The sequence below is a fragment of the Corylus avellana genome, chromosome 2, assembly GCF_965113065.1.
Source record: "Corylus avellana chromosome 2, dhCorAvel1.hap1.2, whole genome shotgun sequence".
In the NCBI taxonomy this organism is placed as follows: Eukaryota; Viridiplantae; Streptophyta; class Magnoliopsida; order Fagales; family Betulaceae; genus Corylus; species Corylus avellana.
The window spans coordinates 38205099-38229320 of NC_142491.1; the positions used below are offsets into that span (position 1 = coordinate 38205099).

Genomic DNA, 24222 nt, shown 5'->3' on the forward strand with positions numbered 1-24222 from the left:
ATTGTCAGGAAATCGACGTTTTCTGCGCGCATTAGGAATTTATAAAGGAGCAAAACGACAACGTAAGCAAAGTTTTTAAACTTTTTATTTGGTTTAGGTTATAGGTAACAACCAGGTAAGGTACGTAGTTATATTATATTGTTTTTTTTTTTAATATATATCAAATATTTGGAAATGGATCCACTCCATTTCGTCAATTTAGTGTATTTAAAGGGATATAATTGTCCATTTAGTTTTTGAACAATTTTTTTTAGACAATTATGCCCTCCTAAATGCACTAAATAGATCCATGACGAGGATCCTTCTCCCAAATATTTAAGGTCAGATATGATCTTTAGATGTTCAAGGGAACAAAAGTTTTTGTACTATATTTACAAGCTGAGGTTTCCTAATCTTTTTGTTTTTGATTTTCTAAACATATTTTATATTGAGTGACGCACCTCATGACTCATGCATGACTTGTCTTAAGCAATACAAAGGAAAAGTGTTAATTATCACAAGTGTAATTAATAGTGTGTTTTTTTTTTTTAGCAAATACAACAAAAGGGAAGGGTAATTAATAGTTAATATGACATGGGTAAGCCTAAATTAATAGTCTTAAACTTTTAGGTTTAATATACTATAATCTTAAGGGTAATTACATTTTTTTTCTCATGAACTACAACGCATTGTCAATATCCCCCTATAAACTACTGTAACGACCTAGATTTTAAAACTCTCATTTAAATAATACTAAATAGATTAAAAGAATAAATAAATAAAATAGAACAATGATATGTGGATTAATGATATTAAATAACTATTTAGTGTTAAAATGTATATTACATTAATTTTTGACATCTTTTGTATATCACTTCAATTCTAAAATTTAGCTTCACTAATATGTTTATGGGCATAATTAAACCCAATTTAGTAAATAAATTAATTATATTGGTGTTTAGTGAATGCATAAATTAATTTGAAGCTTTTTAGTTTTTAGCCTAAGAAATAGTGTCTTAATATTCATACTGTCTAATAAGATTAAAACTGCTAAAAAAAGATACCAATGTTAGTCACCTTTGTTGAAAGCTTAAAGTCTTCTAGTAATGAGGGTTATAGGAAATATCATGATAATAATAATTTAATAAGGCAAGTGGCTAAGTGGGAATGCAAGTAGTTAAAGTCTAAATTGAATTGGAAACTTTGTACAGGACAAAAATAGAGTCAAACGAACTCAGATGAAGTCGAGCCAAAAATATAAAATGTTTTTCTCGGAGTCCTCTATCTTCTCTCAAAATTTCATGTCAATCGGAGTACGTTTGGACATTGACAAATGGATCGAGATACACTGCCCTCATTTTGGACGAAAATACTAATTGGTATAGATCATGAAATATGGACTAGGTTCATTCTTTTGTTAATATGACATGGGTAAGCCTAAATTAATAGTCTTGCTTTTAGGTTTAATGTACTATAATCTTAAGGGCAATTATATGTTTTTTCCCATAAACTATAACGCATTGTCAATATCCCCCCATGAACTACCAACCTTACTGCCTGACCCCATCAAACTATCATTTTCTTCCCAAAACTCTCATTCCGTTAGTCAAACTCATTAAAAAATTTGAAATCACCTAAATACCCTAACTTTATAAACAAAAATTACATATAACACAGTTAAAATTAAACAAATTAAAAAATATATATTATTAATGTATCTGTATTCCGTACCAGTTTCAATAAAAAAAAATCAAAATTAAAAAACTAAATAAAAATTAAAACAAAAAATATAAATATATGAAAAATTAAAAAACACTTATAAATTAATTTATAAAAATAAAAAAAGTCAATATAAAAAACTAAAAAACAGTTAAAAAGGACTTAAAGTAAAAAAAATATAAATGCAAAATCAGTCAATGTGGTTGTCTAAATTAAAAATACATATGTGTGATTAGGGCTGAGCAAATTCACCGATTAGCCGACAACCGACTGTGTTCCGACTGTAACCGCCCTGACGCCGACCGACACCGACTACCGGCTGGCCAGTAGGTAATAAACTTTTAAGATTTTCGACATTGTCGGTTCGGTAGGCAGACGAGCTTTTACATAAGTCGGTTTTCGACCGATACCGAACCGACAATACTTGTTAATACATATATAACGCATATCCTTGATGACTCTGCATTTGAGAAGTAATGGAGAAAGAAACTGGTGCTGGTAGAAGAAGAAGATGAAACGCATATGCGACCTTTGACTGACATTATTCATTTATTTATTGCAAAATTATTGTTGTCTTATTTTATTTCCACTTCCCCAAATAATGTTCATTTGTTTATTACAAAAGTTATTATTATTTGTATTATTTTATTTCCCACTTCCCCAAATAATGTCTACTTTTCCTCTTTCATTTGTCTCATTTCACGATGTTGTCCAACACTTGTCCATATACTCCATACTCCCATTCACGCCTAATTCTATCCCAAGACTCCAAGATGTCATCTCTGCCATCCATTTGTTTACCCTAATAAAAAACAAAATATTATTCGTCTTCTTCTTCGGCTATCTTCTCCTTCTCTACAAAAACGTCTCAAACGTTAAAACTTCTTCCTCAACTATCTCTACAAAATGGGCGGACAACAACAATATGTCTACCAAAATCCATTTCGACTTATTGACTGACATCTTAACCGACTTATCAGTTACGGTCGATGATGGAACAAAAGCTTGGCGGAAGAAGTCGGTGAATTTATCGACTTTACCAACTCTGGGGCGAAACAAAAAAATTTTCTTCTGAGACCGACCGTAACAGACCGACGCTCACCCCTATGTGTGATATAAAAAAATAATAATAATAATTGAGAGATTATCGGGATAGGCCAAAATAACAATTTAGTCCCTATAAACAAATTCCGTCAAAATACTTGACAGATTCCATTAGTGTATCATGTCATCACCGATGATACGTGTCATTCTTAATTAAAAGTAAATAAATATAGTAAATATATAACTTATTTAAAAGTAAATAAATAAATAAATAATTGAGGAATGGCTGTCGAGAGGTCGGGGTGACCAACAAGCCACCCCCAGAAATGGCTGAGGGTGGCGTGTTGCCACCCTAGGATGGCTCGCGTGCCACCCTTGAGATGGGGGTGGCCTTTGGGCAACCCTTGATTTGGTTGGGGGTTGGCCGCGCGCCACCCCCAACCACCCCAGAGGTGGCTGGGGTGGTACGTGGCCACCCCCATGGCCTAGGGGTGGCTCATGGCCAGCCAGATCTGGGAATGGCCCAATGGCCACCCCACCTGAGGGGTGGCACGCGAGCCACCCCTGGCCACCCCCTATTTTTTTGTTTTTTTTTTTTTTTTTTAAAAAAATAATAATAATAATAAAAATAATAATTTATATTTTTATATTTTTGTTTGAATTTTTTATTTGTGACTATTTCTGTCTTTTAATGATATTTAACGTCTAAAAGAGAATATTTCATCCAATTTAACGAGTTTGACTGACAGAAGGGAGATTTTAGGAAGAAAATGGTGGTCTGATAGTAAGGTTGGCAGTTCATGGGGGGAAATTGACAATGCGTAGTTGTTGATGGAGAAAAAGGTAATTACGCCATAATCTTATCTATTTTAGTATCACTAAAAAACTATGTAGGCTAGCTTTGTATATTAATGTGTTTTGAAGGGTATTTTTTGTTTTTGGTTTGAAAAAGATTTTTTGATGTAATATAAAAATGAAAATTATTGAAACCGGTGAGTACACCTTTGGCGAATCATTTCCGTTTGTCTACCTCAGTATCCAAAGAAAGTTGAAGAAACAAAAGACATGTCTAAGGTCTCATATGTCAGTGCAGTGAGGTGTTTGGTGTATGCTATGGTATGTTCCAGGACAGATTTTGCTCATGCAGTCAGATGGATTTTCAGATACTTGAAAGGTACTACAGAGTATGGCATCACTTTTTTCAGACGTAAAAGTGATTTGTCAGTCGTTGAGTATGTAGATGCAGATTATGCAGGGGATTTGGATGGCAAGAGGTCGACCACGGGTTATGTGTTCACTCTTGTAGGAAGACCCATATGTTGGAGGTCTATGATACAGTCCACGGTTGCAATGTCCTAGACTTAGGCGGAGTACATGGCAGCGGCTAAGGCTGTAAAGGAAGCTTTGTGGCTTACAAGGTTAGTCAGGGAGCTAGGTATTCAGCAAGGTGGAGTTCCGTTGTATTGTGACAATCAAAGTCTAATTTGCTTGGCAAAGAACCATGTGTATCATACGAGAACTAAGCACATTGATGTATGGTTTCACAAGATCAGGGAATTGGTTGCTTCAAATGAATTGTTATTTGAAATGATTCACACTTCTGAGAATATGGCGGACATGTTGACGAAGCATGTTACCGCAGACAAGTTCAAACATTGCTTGGACTTGACAAATGTCTCCAGGTGCTAGAAAATAGAGGAGAGGAGGCGGCATCCCCAAACTTATTAGTTCCAAGTGGAGGCCCAATACTTGATTGTCTTCAAAGAAGTGAATACTCGCCAAGGTGGAGATTGTTGGAACAAGTAGCTCATATTCTACTATTGGGCCATTTGGTGTAATTAGTTTATATGGGCTTGGGGATAAATAAGTTGTGGGGGGTATTTTGGGGTTTTTCAAAATACTTACAATTAGGGTTTTCCTATAAATATGTTATGTTGTAACCCTAAATCTAAATAGTAAAATATAGCCGCACTCTCTTGTGAATGTTGGCATATTGCTGAACCACATAAATTTGTGTTTCAACTCTCTCTTGATCTATTCTTTTCGATTCCATATTATTCATCATTGTTGTACACGGTAACAACAATCATACTATTTATCTTTACTTTTACCTTTCTGTATTTAGTTTAAAAACAAAACAAATCAATCATCTTTTAAATTGAGTTATATTTAATTTTGAAAAACTTGATAACAATACCTACGCAGTCCTTGAGGTTTGATATCCTCTATATAGCCATATCCCACAAGGATTCGTTCTATTGCGAGTGGTTATTTTTATTATTGATATTTTTGGACACAAAAAGTCCACATTAGTTTTCTATGAGGGTGCAAAGATCTAGACTTAGGATAAGGAACATAAGATTCAACATGAATTTTTTTACCCTTCTTACCTTGTGAAGTCGGAGCAGTTGCTTCCTTCCTTTCAACCATGATTTCTTTCCATTTTTTCTCTTGAAGTTGGAGCAGCAGCTATCTTCCTTTCAGCCAAGGTGTCTTCCATTTTTTCTGGTTTGACAAAAACTAACTTGGATGTAGAGGCAAGGTTAGAAGACATAGTAGCAAATTGATCAAATCCTATCCCAGATCTATCACTAGAATGTTTCTGATCATGTAACAGTTTACCAAGCTTATCATTAGAAAACTTTCTCAAGTGATTTCTAGATTCATTCAAATTACTCTCTAAGAATTTAACTTTAGCAATTAACACATGATTTTCAGATTTTAGAGTATTGCAAACAACATTTGAATTACTCAAAGTTTCAAGCAATTTGTTCTTCAGAATCTCTAGATTTTGATTTCTCAACTCATAAAATTTATTCATCGGATTATGAAAAGAGTTTTGAAGATAATTCTCCCTTTTAGATTCATTATCAGAAGGATACTGCTTATCAGAGAATTGAGAATCATTAGAATCCTTAGCACTATCATAAGAAATACCAAAAGCCAAATAATTGACATTTCCTTCAAGGTCATCCCTGTCAGAATCACTCAAGGTAACTTGGAAAAATTTTCCCTTGTTACTCTTAAGGTTACCACAGTCCATAAAAACATGACCATATCTAGAGCACTCATAACATTTCTGACCCCAATGATCTCTTTCTCTCCACTCAGGTTCTTCCTTACCACCTTTGAAGTCCACTTTCTTTTTCCCAATCAGCTTGGCAGATCTCTTATTATACTTAAAGAACTTTTTGGCTACTAAGGCAATTTCCTCGTCATCTTCATGGTTCGTCAAGGTACTTACGTCCATAGAGGGTGTGGTTATATTTTATTATTAATGATTCAGGGTTACAACATAAAATATATAAAATATTAATGATTCAGGGTTACAACATAAAATATATATATATATAAGAAAACCCTAATTGTACAAACGTATTTTGCAAATTTCCAAAAGACCTCGTACCGTATCACGGGGGCGTTACCCCCATACCCCCACAAACTTAATTACGTTATTTTTTAAGAGTATTTTGTATTTGTGTTGTTTGTTAATATTTTTATTTTGAAAAGAAGGAAAATAAAAGAAATAAAATATTTTTTTTAACAAATGGGGATATTGTGAGCGGTGATAGAAGTACTCATAGACGGCCCACCCTCGGTTTTATAATATTTTATTAAATATATTTTTAAAATTTGTTTTTTAGGCAAAATTTAGTAACATGGTCCCGGGCTAAAAAGAAGAAGCAATCCATTAATATTTTGTCAACCCTTCACCAATAAAAAAATAGTTCAGAATTTTTAAGAAAGAATTGGGCCTCTCAAACAAGAAAATACATATAACCATTATGCCCCAAACCGGATCTCCACTGAAATTCTTAAGGGAATTTTAGTTTATGGAATTTCAGATTTAGGCCATCTATTTTTCATTCAAGGGTCATTATTCTGCCACGTGTCTCACTACTAATAAAATAATAAATATTTATTATTTTATTAATAGTGGGACACATGGCAGAACAATGACCATTGATGAAAAATGGACTGTCTAAATTCAAAATTTCAAAAACTGAAATTCCTAAGAAATTTCAGTAGATCCTGATCTTCCCAAACCCATGAATTAAAATGCCCTAATTCTTTCATATTGAGATGAGTCACGATTGCCTCATTGCCTCCCAAAATCCCAAATTTCCAATTCTTTCCTAGCACCAACAGTAGAGTTCTTGACCGACTAACAACATTAGTGTATTGTCTCTAATCTATTTTTTGTTTGGAATGTTATTGGATTGAAAATTGAAATATTTTAAGAAACAATTATTTTGTATTTTTTTATTATTTTGCTTATGTTTTTTTAACATTGTATGGATACTTATTTTATTTTTTATATGTTGATTTAATATTTAACATTAATATATTAGTCATTCGTTCTTTGATCCCCTATTTTAATATAGGAAAATTATATTTTACCCCCCAAAGTTTGGGGCGATTTGCAATTCGACTTCCAAAGTTCCAAATTTTTGTAACTTGACAAATTGTATCCAAAACTTCTCATATTGCCCTTAATTTTATTTTTTATTTTTTTATAAAAATTTAAAAAAAAAAAAAAAAAATTTGGGGTGGCTGTAGCCATGCACCCCATTGGCCATCTAGCCATTTTTCCACCCCCAAATTTGTTTTTTGTTTTTTTTTTTCCTTCTTTTATAAAAAAATATAAATTATGAGCAATATGTAAATTTTGGGATAATATTGGTCGAATTGCAAAAATTTGCAACTTTGGGGGGAGGTGGATTGCCAAAATTGAAACTTTGGAGGTCAAATTGTAAATCGCCGCAAAGTTTAGGGGAGTAAAATGTAATTTTCCCTTTAATATATTTTTCATTTATATTTTGGCCACTGTCAATAAAAATTCATATTTTCGTCCGTGATTGTGAGTATGGTGAAGAACTTGCCCGGTAAAGATTTTCAGATAAACTATAATGATAGAGATAATAGTTTATACATTAATAGTCATCATAGTCATGTATATGATACCGATAAAAAATTTAGTCACCATTTTCTTCTGCAAAATCCTCTTCAAGTTCCATTAAACACTAATGGAGTCTGGTAAATAAAAGGAAAAGATAACTTGAGGGGTCAAGTGTAATTTCCCAGTAATATTAATGTATAAAGAATCTCTCATATAATGTTGGGTAAATACGCTTGGTTCTCCGAAGCTAACACCACACTAGCACTTGGGCCATCCCCCCAAATTGGTATGGGAGTGTCCAAACAACCTCCACTGCCTAGTAGGGGTAGTTTGGCAATCCTCTTAACATTTTCATAGTGACCGAGCCACCCCCACTCGTTGTAAGTGTGATTCAACAACTCCTATGACTACCCTACTAACCGTTTTGAGGGTGGACTAACCAGTAACCATGCCTCAGCCCTTTTTTTTTCCTATTTTTTATTTTTATTTTAAAAATAATAATAATAATAATTTTTGGTTAATTCGGGCAGTTTAAGTAAAAAAAAAAAAAAAGTCACATGTGCGTCACATGTTGCATTTTCTGTATATTTTCATGCCTGATGCTAATAAAGGGTATAAATTACATCAAAATGATAGTTGAATGGGGTCTCGTGTCATTTTTTAAAGTTTGGAAGTCTAAGAGTATGTTTAAGATTGTGTTGGCAAGTAGAGTTTTAAAGTCGTCCTCAAGGGGTAGCTCAATTGGCAGTGAACCACGCCTTATGAAACGGAGGTCACTAGTTTGAATCCCCCTTCCTCATTCCCTTGTGTGAACATGTCTAAAAAAAAAAAAAGTAGACTTTTAAAGTCAAAGAGAGAATTTTAGGGAAAAAAAAAAACTTCAATTTTAAGATTTTCTCGAAAGTACGTTTTGACAATTTTTAGAGTAAAAAGGTCAAATAATTACTTTTGAACTTTTTTACTAAACATGCCAACTGTTTGTTTCATATACTCTCTAAGCATTAAAAGTACTTTTTACTATCTCTAACGCAATCACAAACAAGTTCAAAATGCCAATAGAGTGTTAGCTAGTTTGAGAGAAATCAGTGTCCTTTTTTTTCTTTTTCTTTTTTTCTATTTTGTTTGAACTTTATTGATAGTAACATTATTTGATTAATTAGTCTGATCCCAAAAATATTATTAGCTTTGCCACTTAACCCATGTCAATGCATTGGCGAATTAACGATTAGAGATAAAGCACCCATTATTCATAACCAATTTATTCAAATTTTACATACTAGCTAGTCAACCACTTGCAAAAACTAGCATTTGATTGGTTCCACATAATAATATAAAACCAAGACTAAACAAAAAGTATTTAACTTGACAATTCTTACTTAACATACTTAACACACCAGTCTAACAGAATTTGATTGGCCTCCTCAGCAGACTTCACAGCTCCCTCATCCTCAACATTGCACCTAATTGTCCACCCATGTTCGGTTTTTGGAAATACCTTAACATATGAATCCACCTGCGAAAAATCATGATTATTTCATCACTATCATATGTACAAATTGGCAAATTTTTGTAACCAACTTATTTCAATATTTTATTAGGTTTAGGGTTTTCTTACTATAAATACATGTTATGAGTGACCTAAAAACGTAGCTTTGATATTATTTGGATTAATTATAATGAGAAACACTTTAGTTAATTGTGTTTTTTTTTTTTATTCGACTTTGAATCTTTTGATAGAATTTTGATTGTGAGAAGAGTTATGATTCTTATTTTGTTTGCTTTTGCAAACCCATTACGTCACGCTGCATCACTAGGATATGGGTTGATAATTGCAAGCAATGAAGAGAAACTATAGGCAGATCATCACAAGAAAGATTGACAGGAATTCCAAGGAAAAATGGGGTCATCGTGATGAATATTTTATTTGTTTGTTAGGAAATATTTGATTAACGTAACACTTACTCCAACCCATGCTAATCTCTTTGCCTCTATAGTCAAGGTCAAAGACATGTTTTTTGCACTGTAATTTTCGTTTTGGGTGTATTGTTGGGGTGCCCATCCCTTTTTTGGTGTTTTAATCCTTGTACCCGCTCCTTATTTGCTTAAAAAAAAATTATAAAAAAAAAAAAAAGGGTCAAAGACACACTGGTGAACAGTAGGCAATTTGCAATAAAACATGTAAAAAATTTAATGAAGTGGATAGTGGTAGTATTCATTTTTATAGTTATGATTTAAAGTTTATGCATCTAACGTTGTGCATACATGAAATTAATGTTGGCACGTATTTTAAATTTTTTAAATAATGTGGCATCGTGTACACTACTAATTGCACCAATTTTAATTCTCACCATGAAATGAAGAGGTTCATTGTCCATGAAATTGAGGCTAAAGGGCTTGTGGTTGTAGTCCAATATGTAAAACATTAAGATTGAAGAGTAATGCTATACATATTCTCACTCTCATAGACCTTCAGGTGACACGACCATTTTTACCATTGGACTTGTGATAAATTATTATTATTGAAGTTTGATCCAATGGTGAGAATTAGGGCCATCTAAGGGTGTGTCAAGGGGTGTAAACGAGCCGAGCTTGAGCGAGCTTCCCTTGTTCAAGCTTGGCTCATTTAAATTTTACTCGAGCTCGAGCTCGAGTCGAGCTCAAGGGCGAGCCAAAAAAATCGAGCTCGAGCTAATAATAAGTCGAGCCGAGCCAGCTCACGAGCTGGCTCTTATATTTAATGTTTTTGTTTTAAATTTTTTTTTTTTAACTTCAAGTACTCTTAAACGGCTTAAGAAGTTAGTTTGCATATGAGTATTTGCTTAGCCTGGCTAGTCGAGTATGGAGCTTGAGTCAATACAGCAAGGCATTTGGTTTCAAAGAGAGAGGATATGCATCCTTTTATAGATAAGCAAACTTGGAGATTGATGTTTTCTTAACAATGTGGGACAAGTTAACAAGTTGCATTCAGACTGCATTGGGACAATACCCCCTACAAAAAAATATTTTTTTAACGTCTCTCTCTCAATCCCCCTCACCAGTCACAACAGATCTTCCACCTGAACTCCCATTTCCCACTCTCTCACTCTCACTCACCAGACATGTAGTGATAGTGTTTTGGTCTATTTGATTCATCAATAATTTATGCATTTTCGCAATCTCCCTCAATAGTTTCTATTTGATTCTTCTTCCTTTCGTTTGGATCTGTTCTAATTGAATCGAGGTTTTTTTAATGATTGCTCTCTTTCTCTTTCATTACGAAGAGTCTATAATTTTTCATTCTCTAACGCTTAAATATAAATGCAATTTTAAGGTTTTAATAATTATGAGATTTATAATTAATTATCTATTACTTAGTTTATATATATATATATATATATATATATATATATATATATATATATACACACACACACACACACACACACTCGAGCTTATACGAGCTTTTCACGAGCTTAGCCGAGTCGAGCCGAGCTTGCTTCGTTTAATATTCGAGCCATGATTTGTGTTCATGAAGTGCTTCATTTAATATTCGAGTCGAGCATGAGCCGAGCTTATGCGAGCCGAGCCCGAGCTTGCTCGCGAGACGCTTCGCTCACTTAACAGCCCTAGGTGTGTGAAAGTCATTGAAAATTTCATATTTACAAAGGAAAAAACATATAAATTAAGGTAAAAGCTAACACCATAAAGAAGCATATAAAAATGACAAGTAAAAAAAGACAAAGATTTGATCTGGAAAAGGATCCTCTCCATTTTTTCAATTTTAGTGCATTTTGAAGGGTATTGCATTTAATACACTACCATCATTAAACTTTTTGGACAACACTACCTTTTAAAATGCACTAAATAAAAGAAATTGAGGGATTTTGAAATGGAAAAGATCCTTTTTCTCTTACCCCTGGTTTAGCATTTAAGACCTCTTCAAAGTGTTTCATGAGTTCCGGTGGAGCGAAATCATCAATCTCAGCTCCTAGAATTGCAGTAGAACCTTAGCCTCTGAAATTATTTCCAAACATTGACCATTAGTTTTATGAGAGCCATCTATCCAGATATAAATAAACAAAATTAGCAAGGTTTGGTTTGCTAAAATAACACCACCACAAAAGAAATAAGGAGGAAATACATTTTACTCCATGAACTATTCACTTATTTGCACTTTTAACCCTAATGTTTAAAAAGTGACACTTTACCCCCTCTCTCCCCCCCAAACTTTCAAATTAATTCAACCATTCTGACATTTTTTTTTTCAAAATGCCTCCATCTCAAGTTAAAAAAAATAATAAAAATTTAAAAATAAATTTAAAAAATTAAGGGGTGGCCGGCCACCCCAGTTGGGCCTGGGGGTGGCTTCGGCCACCCCTTAATTTTTTAATTTTTTAATTTTTTTTAACTTGGCATGGGGGCATTTTGGAGAAAAAAAAAAGTCAGAATGGTCGAATTGCAACAATTTGGAAGTTTGGGGAGGGGAGGTAAAGTGTCAGTTTTTAAACATTGAGGTTAAAAGTGCAAATATGTGAATAGTTCGGGGAGGTAAAGTGTATTTTCCCCAAAAAATAATTTCTAACAAAATTAGGTAAAAATGTATTAATATTACAATAAGGTTAAGAAATTAAGATTAAGATTAATACTCTAGAAATTGTTTCTTGACGGTATTTCAAAAGACACTTTAAGTTTGAAAATGCAAATTAATACTCTAGTGAAACTAATATATATATATATATATATATATATATATATATATATATATATATATATATATATAGTTGTGGAACATTTAAGTAATGGAATCCGGCCATACCTTTGATATCATCCACAGTGACCCATACAGGATGTAATGACACACCAGCCTTGATAAGATGCTCATACTTTGAGAGCTCAGCTATAACCTTGGCTGAGAAGAATACAATAAAATCAAAATCAAACTTTTTTTCTTATTGAAACTTCGAATATGGGCAAAAAAAGAAAAATGAACAAATAGGAACAAAGAAAAGCTCACCACCCCAGCAATAGCCTACAGTCCCAACTGCAGAAACACCTTGACTTTTTATAGCTTCTATTATTGTCTTTGACTCCTCAAATCCCTTGTCCTATTCAAATAATATTAGAGCTCCACACACTGTTATTGCATAATCGAAAGTTAGGTAGCAATCGATAACCTCAAAGCGGGTTAATTACCTTTTCGGTATTTAGGTCTTTATTTTTTTAATTTTTTTCACTTAAGTTTCAAATTGTATAATAGATAGTACATGATTTATGGGTAAAGACCAATTTAGTACTCTCGTCATATTCTGTCACAAATAATTAGTATGGGCCACTTGTTATTTTCATCAATAACAATGATAAAATTAGGAAGTAGAAACCACATCTTTAGGCAACCTGTTACATTGAAGGTCCATTGATCCCTAAGTCCACCAAATCATAAGGTGGTCTTAAAAAAATTAATTTTTTTAAAAATATTTTTGTTTATATAAAATAAACTTTTGAAATTTTTTTTTTTTTTTTTTAAGATCATCTCCTCCAAACTAAAAGTTTTAGTTATATTTCTAGAGAAGGCAAGATTCTAACTCAAACCTCTATTTTTGTATCATGACAAATTATCACTATTCTTAAAAACTTAAGTTCATAAAAAGCGGTGAACTTAAAGATTCAATTAATATTTTAAGACCAATAAGGCCAGGAAATATAATTCCAAATGGAAATGGAGCAGTTTCTGATATGAAACAAAAAAAATAAGAAAATAAAAAAAGGAAAATAAAAAACAAATTCCAAGCAAGTATTAAAACCTATAACCAACCGTTGAATGATGCTTCAACCAAACTGGTAGAGGCCTATCAGGTTTGTCCAACACAAAGGGCTCTCCATGCATAAAGTCAGGAAGCACTGCATAAAATCCAGCAGCTGCAGCCTCGTCTGCAATATTCCTTTAACATGGAAAGCAGATGATATATATTAGCATTCAGATGTAAAAAGCAACAACAGATTCACATCGTTCATTGTATGAGAAACTCTTTATTAATTATTATATTTCTTATTCAAAATAATATATTATAGCTTTATATATCGGGAAAGTTTATAATACATTTATAAGTCAACACATGAAAATAAAAACTTCTCTCGACTTTTTTTTTTTTTTTTTTTTGAATTTTTTTTGAATTTTTACTCTCTAAGTCAATCAAAAAGATGTTATAAGTCCTTCCATTATATTTTTTTGAAAATTTTTTAACATCTGTTATTTAATCTCAAAACTCATAATTTTACCATGTCAGCTTTTTTTTTCATCTCACTTTAAAATATTAATTTTTTTATTCATTTAATTTTAAAATTAAATCTAAAAAAATAAAAAATAAAAATTTGAAGGGATAGCTAACGGTGGGGCTGCCACTCCCAAACCCACCATGGGGTGGCTTGCAAGCCACCCCCAAGGGGTTAGGGGTGGCTTGTGAGCCACCCTCAACACCCATGGGTTGGCTTTAAGGCCACCCCAAAGCCCCCAACACTCTAGGGGTTTAGGGGTGGCTTGCAGGCAATCCCAACACCCATGGGGTGGCTGGCCACCCAGTGTATTTTCCTTTACTTTTTTTTTTTTTTTTTTTCAAAAAAATAAAATATTTTTTTTGGTTTTTAGTTTTTTTTTGGGGGATTTTTTTTTAAATAATAAAATATGACATGGCACCCAAACACTCAAGTACCACGCCACGTGTCACTCACGTGTAAGGATGATGTGGCATTCTGTTAAAAAACTTAACAGAATCTTGACAGAGGTATCAAATAGGTTTATTGGCTTACTATATGTACCATTTGCCATATTTTTGAAAATTCAGGAAGCTATTTGAGTTTGGTGTAAATCACAGATACTATAATAGCATTTAACCCTATTATATATTGTCATTAACTAAAACTTCTTCTATTATCATTATATTTTACATATTATTTGATTTCATGATTTCATTGATTTGTACTTGTACGGGTGTTGTGCTATGCCTCCAACTAGGCTTCTTTGGCTCACAAACTATGCTGGAGGAATTTGGGTCATTTGAGAATTTATTGGTTTTGGTTGTATCCAGACTAGTTGGTTGTGCTATGCCTCCATTTGGTTTGTAATGAGACATATTATTTGTTTTGGTTTTGGGTCATTTGGCCATGCTATGCCTCCATTTGGATTTTGCCTTTTTAATTTGTATTTGGATTAATGGATTTGTGCTATTTATGACTATGTATGTGAAATATATAATGTGATATGTGATGTTTAGGGCGAAGCCTTATTCAAAAACATTGACTGGCCTAAAAAATAATATATTTTTTTCCCATCTTTTTTGGAGCATTTTGGCCTTAAATCCTTAAAATTAATAAGCCCAAAAAATATGTCCAAAATACTTAAAAAGCCTAAAAGCCCATATAAAAAAAAGCGGTTATAAAACTGTCGATTATTGGATTGAATAACCGCTAACTGCCTAGGAGGTTGCGGTTGTAGTTATTAAAAATCGAAAGGGCGGTTCCAATTATAGCCAATAACCACTAGTTATAACCGTTTGAGCACCCCAACCCATGGGTGGCCGTGAGCCACCTTGTTGGGGGCTTTGGGGTGGCCTCAGAGCCACCCCCAACCCCTATGAGGTGGTTTGCGGCCACCCCAGGGGGTTAGGGGTGGCTCGCAGGTCACCCCAACACTGCAGCTACCCCATGGTGATTTTGGGGATGGTAGCCCCATCACTGGCCACCCCTTCATTTTTTGTTTTTATTTATTTATTTATTTTTTAAGTAAAGTGGAAAAAAAGTTGACATGGCAAAACGGTAAATTTTGAAAATGAATGATGGATGTTAGATATTTGGAAGAAAATGTAACGAGGGTTTATGACATATTTTCGATTAACTCAGAGAGTAAAAATTCAAAACAAAAAAAGTTAAGAATGAGTTTTTTGTTTTCACGCGTTGACTCATGAATTTATTATAAACTTTCCCCCATATATATATATATATATATATATATATATATATATATTGATAACTCACAACTCCACTTCCCAAATGAAAGGAAAATGAAAATTGGCCATACCTGAAGTTTGGAGCTTCATAACCTGAAGGAAAAGTATACGTGTGAAGTTAGAAGATGACAGTGCACAAGTCAAGTGTGAAAAAAAAAAAAAAAAAAAAAAAATATTGAGTGATCAAAATCAAATACTAAATACATTTAGTATCTTTTCAAATGTGACGTAACTTTTAAAATTATTAATAGATCATTTTAAATTCAATGATGATTTTAAAAGTCACGTCATATTTTTAAGGACTCTAAAGAGATTCTAATCTTCCTTATATCATTATTCAATATTTAAGGTTAGATATAATCTTTACCGGATGTTTAAGGAACAAAAGTTGTTTACCGGATCTCATCTATTATTATTTTATTATTGTTATTTTTTTTTTTTAAAGAGAATTATTTGTTCTATCTTTAAAAGCTGATGTTTCCTAATCCTTTTGTTTTTGCCGACCGAATTGACGTTTTTAATATTTTAAAGTTTTTATTTGGTTTAGGTACATATCCACAATCAACTCATATCCTACATTAGTTTATTCCGCCTATGGCTGAATGTTATCCAGGCAAATTTTTCGATATGATCCTGATGTGAACCAATTAGTACAAAATACAAGAAAATGATAGATAAGCTCGTTTAAGGGAGCCATGAACTCCAATTGTCTACTTCAAGTGAGCCAAGAACTCTCAAAATACAGAGACTGTATTTTATTCATCAGCAAATTCCATGAAATGATACAAATAATCCCAAAGTGATAGATGTTTACAATAAATAGAACAATATTATCGCTAAACTCCTACGTATCCTATTTAGAATACCACTACTTGTGGTCTTATGTAGAGAGAACCCTTATTGATAACTCATACCATTATCTACAATTCTTTAGATAACATCTCTAATTATTATGATTGTATCATACCCTAACTAAATGCTTCCATATCAAATTTTTATATGTTGCCTTCACCTTGAGACTTTATTTCTATGGCAACATATATATATCTATCAAAGAAGTTTTATTAGAATATGGAATGAATAGGAGTTTATTTGTTTGTTTGTTTTTTTTTTACAAGAATAGGACTTTTTAGTTCACATAGAAAAGGAATAATCATAATAGGTCTGCCACATATTTTGCTCTCTTTTTCCTTTTGTCTCTTGCTCTAATTCATAAGAAACAGTAAACTAACCTATTATATGCTTTAAAATCCTTCAAAATCAAGCTGATGCATCTCTTGAGTCGCAGACTATCCTAAATCCCGGTTAATGGTGATATGGTTTTCTTTAGAGTCTGTTTAAAATTGTGTTAGAAAGTTTAAAAAGTACTTTTAATAATTAAAAGGCCGTGCTAAACAAAAGCTAGCATGTTTGGTAAAACAAATTCCAAAAGTACTTTTTTGACATTTTTACTCTAAAAATGATCAAAGAGCACTTTTATCATAAGCTTAAAATTCAAACTTTTGTCAAAAAACATTTTTTGATTTAAAAGCTCTATTTTTCAAACACAATCTCAAACAGGCTCTTAACCAAACAACGTTTATGGAAAAACCCCAATTGGGGAAATCATTTTTTAGTAATAATATCACAACTCAAATATTCAGCCATGATTATGTATATATTCATGTGTTCATGATCACCAAATACATGGAACAAGAAGGCTGTTTTCTGCATACAATACACTGGAGTTGCGTAAGATCAGTCCTCTGACCTAAGATTTGTCTTCTTCTGGGTGCAAGCAATTTTTCACTACTAGACAACATATTTGGTAAACCAATTCAACATGTCCAAATGGGCCTCTTGAGCACTCTTGACAGCCGATTCATCCTCTAGATTGTACCTCACTGTCCATCCATGAGACACGCCAGGAAATATTTTCACAAAGCTATCGAACTGAAAGATATAAATAATAGGAGGTCAACAAATTGCAAATCATATGCTGTTACTTTTGAAATGCAAAAGCAGAAAAATGGAGATCATATATCTAAGAATCGTGATGAGAGAATCAAAGAGGGAACTTTTATGTGGATTCACCTCAGATTTTACAGACAACTTCTCCCCAAACTGTTTCAACTGTTCCGGTGGGGAAGCATGGTCAGTTTCAGCTCCCAATATAGCAATCGGAACCTTAACATCTGAGACAACATGCCATCAGCAACACATATTTAGAGCATGTTTAGGATTGCGTTTGAAAAATAGAGCTTTTAAGTCAAAAAGTGATTTTTGATAAAAGTTTCATTTTTAAGCTTTTTAAAATCTTAAAAGCGTTTTCAATTTTTTTACTAAACGGGTATTTTTTTCTTCAAACAGACTTTTTAAATGTTAGACACGCTTTTAAACCCTTCAAACGCACACCCAAACAAGCCCTTAGCATGAACTTGAGGAGTGGGAGACTTACCATCGATTTCATTGTCTGCAATCTGACCAGGATGCAATATAACTGCAGCCTGAATGTCAGTTGAACTTGCTAATTTCACTACTACCTTCCCTGAAACATATGCAGCAAGCTGGATCTCAGCATCCGAAACACTCTAGGGTCTCTATGCAAAATCCTTTTTAAAAGAAATCAAGCATTAGTTTCCTTGTCCAAGTCAAAATTGAAAGCAAGTCACTTACCTCCCCAGCAAAAACCTGCAGCCCCTATGGCAGAAACACCTTTACTCTTCAGAGCCGCAATCACAGGTTTGGCATCTTCACATCCTTTATCCTAGAAGGAAAGAATTAATATTCGAATTAAGCTCAAAGCTGCAGTCAAGAAGGTTTAAGTCGTATCCAAACAGATAGTGAATCATTCTATTTCAACTTCAGTCCCAGACAATGAAAAAAAAAAAAAAAACATGCATATATGTACAATAGTACATCAATTTGGACATGAAAAGCAAACTGATCATGCATTCCCTGCTACTCTTTTTTGGTTCTTGCTTAATTTTTCATGTCAATCACCAAGATTGCTACTGAGAAGCAAGAAACTAACCGGGTTGTGAACTTTTTTCCATGAATCTCGATCAAAGTGAGGGTCATCAAGCTTAATAATGGGGTCACCAAAGAAAAAATCAGGAACTACCACCAAAAATCCGGCTGCTGCAACTTTGTCCGCAAGTTTCCTTCACAATGAGACAATGCATGATATTAATATCATAGAGTTAGGAATAACTTGAAGTTTTTATTTTTTATTTTTTATATAACTAATCAAAATATCATTAAAAATGAAAAGTGTAACTTGAGCACACAGGAAGTATACAAAAGAAAAAAAGAACAAAGAAATCACAAAAGCTAAGTACAAAAGGAGCTAAAAACGCAGCTGTCCAAATAATAGTATTAAAATATAAGGACTTAAGCTCCACCAACATCCTCTCATGTTCCTCGAAACTTTTATTATTGCATTCCTCCAGAGACCATCACAAGAGACAAGAAGGCACTATCTTCCACATAATAGCTCTCACCAGTCCAGCAATAAGCATACAAATCAGCATCTCTTCTAGATACAACCCAAGAAAGCCCAAAACGATTGAAAAACACATTCCATAATGCACAAGCTACCTCACAATAGAGAAGAAGACAATCCAAGGATTTCCCATCCCTCTTGCACATATAACACCTATCAACCACAACGAGATGCCTCTTCCAAAGATTATCCATGGTAAAGATCTTTTCTAGGGTCGACCAAGCAAAAAAGGTCACTCTTGGGAGAACCTTGGTCCACCAAACACTCTTCCAAGAAAAAGGAATGTAACCATTACAAACAAGGACACTGTAGAAGGAACTAACAATGAACAACCCTTTTTTGGAGGGGATCCACCATAGCTTATCTCCACCTTCCCTCCCAATCATAAGCCGTTCTAACAAAACTTACATTCCATTGATTGGAACCACCAGAAAGCTCCAAGTGAGCTGCTACGAAAGCATCTTTAGCATAAGCAATACCACATAAATCTGAAAAAACTTTCATAAGGGCTTATCCCCACACCACAAATCATGCTAGAAACTAACCTCGGCGCCATCTACCACCTCAAATCTGGTGTGACTTGAAAACGACCACAATCCCTCCTAATATTCTTCCATGACCTCACCCCATACGACCCAAGTGGTTCGTTAGAACGCCCCCCGCCCCATGAACTGCCAAATATAGAGTCTACCACACATCTCTCTTGTGCATATAACGCCAAAGCCATTTCCCTAAGAGGGCACGATTAAACATCAACCAGTTTCAAACCCCCAACCCTCCCTTAGCGATCGAAGACAAACCTTGAACCAACTTACAAAGTGGAATTTGAACTCTTTCCTTGATATCATCATTCTTGTAACATTCATCAGCCACGTTCTCCGTTAACATATTCTACGCACGATACTTAACAAGCCTAAATCAATTGAATGCATAGCAACAAATAGAACTGATTTTTCCCAACTCATAGCATCATTGGAGAAGCTAAAATTTTCAATCCGTGTTTGCCTTCTTGAACTTGATTTTACCTTATATGTAAGTTCATTTTTTCAAATTCATTAACAATGATTTCGAAATGATAAAGCCATAATATGCCCAATATCACTACATATTAATTAATGACCGCATTTTCATATCATCATTCGAATGACTTTCTCAATCAGAAGAACCAAATTGTTGGGTAATGAAATTCAAATAAAGTTAATAATCTCTGTACTAGTTATGTGAAAATTACGACAATAGGTTTCTCCTTTCCTAATCCTAGAGAAGGCAAGATTAAAACAATTAACACCAAGAAGAACCTACCAGCTGAGCTGGCTGGTCCTTTCATTGTCTATCCTATGTTTCTCTTCTTTTGTGTCTTAATTTTCCAATGTCAGTATCCAATCTCTACCCTCTTAATTTTGGGTCATAACAATCCTTCAAGAACAGTCCAAATTAAACTCTACATTTTGAGTGATTCAGCAACATACAAAACTTCATCTAATGTTAAAGCAAAGATGATGTTACCTTAAATTCGGTGCTTCATACCCTGCAAAACATCATATAAGGAACAAAATATAAGCCTAACCAAAAAAATGTTTGGAATCTATAGAGAGAAGATAGATGGGTACCAAAAACATCGGAAATGAGAAGGATGGCGAGCTTTGAGTCTGGAGCGCCGGTGACGTAGGTTAGAAGGCCTCCGAGCTCTTGGAGTGTCCCTGCGCCGCAGGTGGAGCTCAGGCTTGGTGGGTTTTCAAAGCACTGAGAGCTCGACATTCTTACAAAATGTGAGTGAATCAAAGGAGGCGTGGAGAGAATCAAAAGGCTTTATGGAAGAGAAGAGAAGAGAGACATAGACGAAATAGATAGCTGAATTGAGTGACGTCACCAGTTTCGTCATATGGCAACCCCTGTTTTAAGTGAACTGCCTACTGAGGTCTGAGGATCTAATGTTGACGACCGAGTATCGCATGACCCACATGCGTGTGAAGTGTCCATTTCCATTATGAGAAAACCTTTACAGCCTCCAATTAATGTGGGCCACACCCTCCAATAAACAACTGACATATCACATAGAATAGAATAGAAATGAAAGAAAAATGTTAGGTATTTTTATGCTTTTAATCGGATATTATTTTCTAAAAATTAGGTAAGAGAAATAAGGGACCATCGTTAATCTTCCTAATCTTTTTAACTTTGCTGAGCAAATTGACGTTTGCAATGGTAGACATGAATAAGAGCATGTTTTGGATTATGTTTGAGAAATTGAGTTTTTAAGTTAAAAATTAATTTTTACTAAAAGTTTCATTTTTAAGTTTTTGTCAAAAGTGCATTTTTGTCATTTTGGCTTTTTGGACCCTTAAAAGCGCTTTCAATTTTTTTATCAAATTGGTATTTTTTTTTCTTCAAATAGACTTTTTGGGTGTTAAATACACTTTTAAGCCTCTCAAGCGTACACACAAACATACCATAAAGCATATTCCCTTGACACCCTAGGGAAAGAAAAAAAAAAATTCAAAATCCATGTACCATATATCGATCCATTATGCAAACACATTTATGTGCATGTAATATTTGTGTCATGATCGAGTAGTTAATTTTTTTAATTAATACTGCTTCAACTCAAAAATAAGAGAGGGGATTTGAAAATGAAAGATTATATGTGTGCTTGCAATGGCATAATCCACGTCTTAATTAATTTGTACATTACTTATGTATCTACTCACCACCCATTGATGTTTCATTAATCTTAATAATTTATAGATCTCTAGAAATTATCAAGAGATTGATATTGCATAGGGGTGCAAAGGCGTGCGGTTAAAAACCGTCTGCTAACCACTAACCGCTATAACCGCCAACCGCCTAACCGCTTAACCGTCTAACCGCATTAACCGCTAACCGCCTAACCGCTATAACTGCCTAGCGGTTAGCGGTTATTGGGTCTACTAACCGTAACCGCTAACCGCCTTTTTATATAATATATTTTTATAATTATAATTATAAAAATATTTATACATATAACATAATCACTTAATCATTAAATCACAATTTTTTTAAAAAATAATTAAATCAGTATTAATATATTATCACTATAATTTATATGATTATATCACATGAAATTGATCATTAAATCATTTGATTATATAATAACAAATTATACATATATAATATGACATAACTCATAAGTATACCAATTCATACTAATACAACAATTAAATATCTAGAGACTTATTTTCAATGTATGTTATAAACTTATAAGCCTATATATGTTATAAGTCTACATATGTATATGAATAATATAAATATATAATATCAATACTTAATCATATGATTCAATGACAATTCAAATACTTTATTCAAGACTTCAAGTGAATCATATTATTAATGTACAATGATGATATGATTCGCATAATATCAAATTAAGTAATTGACATTGGATTAAACAATGATCAATGCGTTACTTATAAACACAATTTAAGTATTAATGTATTATCATTATAATTTTAGTAATTTATATATTATCATTATAATTGATATGATTATATCACATGATGACTTGATCATTAAATCATATGATTATATAATAATAAATAATACATATATAATATGACATAACTCATAAGTCATAAGTTTACAAGTTAATCATATGATTCATGTACAATGATAATCACAATTGATTCAATTGAATTAAACAATATATTACTTATAACTACAAGTCTATAATTTAATTAAAGCATTATTAGATACTTTAAGAATTTAGGATTTAGGAGTTTAAACATTACCATTTACCATTAGATATTAAGTTCAATTCAAAGAAAAAAGATTATATGTAAATATGATAATAATTTAAATAATTAATCATATGAATCATATGATATAATTTAATGAGACTATATAATTATATAATATCAAATTAAGTAATTGACATTAGATTCAACAATGTGTTACTTATAATCACAATTGAAGTATTAATGTATTTGTATCATTTAATGTTTTATTTGAACTTATTTTATATGCTTTGTGTTGAACTTTTTTTATATATTTTTTTATATGTTGTGACAGATGTCTGAATTCTGAACTTTTTTTTGTATGTTGTGTTGATTATTTTTTTTTTAAAAAAAAAAGTTAACCGGTTATGATTTAATATTTAAGGAAATTTTTTTAAAGTACAAGTAAATATAAATTTTGGGTCAAATATTTTTTATTTTTCAATATGGGTTCTTTTTATAGCAATTGGGCCCAAGAAGATATTAAAAATACAAGAAAAAAAAATGAGGGTAAAAAAAGTCCAAAAAAATAAGTCAAAAAAGCCCAAAAAAAGCCTAATTTTAAAAAAACGGTTAGCGGGCGGTTATCTATTTCGCTAACCGCTAACCGCCTAGCGGTTAGCAGTTGCGGTTAGTGAAATCTACTAACCGCTAAGGCGGTTACGGTTAGCGGTTATTGCCACTAACCGCTAACCGTAATCGCCTTTGCATCCCTAATATTGCATTAATTTCTAGATCTGCCCTCATGAGTAAGGAGGAATAATTAGGTTTTAGGAGTTATATCTCACGACTTGGATAGTTCGGTGTGAAGAGTTATCATCTCTCAAAGTCAATTTAAATAAATTTTGTTAGGAAATTTGGTTACCCATGTCTTAGATTTAGTTTGCCTGGAGCAGATCTGCTCTTTAATTGTATTTGAGTTAACGGAAAATTAAAGTTATAGATATCACTTGATTGTAATAATTTTTATTTGAATCTATGACTTTATAACTTCATAGCATATGGCTATGATTTTGCAGAGTTTTTTGCTCGGCTCTGTAAGAGCATTATGCTCGTGATCTTTAATCAATGAAATCCTCATATTTTTGTTAAAAAAAAAAGGGGGAAAGTCTACCTACCCCCCTCAAATTACCACCCAATTGACAATGTCTCCTCCAAACTTTAAATTGTGACAATGTACCCCCCAAACTACCAAAACATTATCAATGTCCCCCTCATTGACGAAACTATCCTTAGTAAATTTTTTTTTTTTTTTTTTTAAAAAAAAAACTAAAATTTCTGGAAAAACCTAAAATAAAAAAAATAAAATAAATCTTTTTATTAGAAAAAAAAATTAAAAAATTTCGTTTTTTTTTTTTATAGAAATTG

General features: G+C 32.8%; 1 protein-coding gene across 2 annotated transcripts; it reads right to left on the reverse strand.

Annotated features, from left to right (window-relative positions):
• Positions 1-9014: 9014 nt before the first annotated feature.
• On the reverse strand, positions 9015-21039 carry LOC132179959 (endo-1,3;1,4-beta-D-glucanase). Of its 2 annotated transcripts, none has more exons than XM_088513197.1 (7): positions 20716-21039; positions 20612-20633; positions 13434-13560; positions 12636-12726; positions 12438-12530; positions 11536-11627; positions 9015-9155 (listed from the first exon to the last, which is right to left on the reverse strand). In XM_088513197.1, the coding sequence occupies exons 1-7, from the start codon at positions 20861-20863 to the stop codon at positions 9015-9017; spliced, it is 714 nt and encodes a 237-aa protein (XP_088369323.1). In that variant the 5' UTR covers positions 20864-21039. The 2 variants fall into 2 exon arrangements, with proteins under 2 accessions (XP_088369323.1, XP_059448769.2); XM_059592786.2 differs by lacking the exons at positions 9015-9155; positions 11536-11627; positions 12438-12530; positions 12636-12726; positions 13434-13560 and adding exons at positions 17200-17553; positions 17695-17795; positions 18059-18148; positions 18277-18367; positions 18635-18764 and having other exon boundaries at positions 20716-21024.
• Between the last annotated feature and the right edge of the window lie 3183 nt (positions 21040-24222).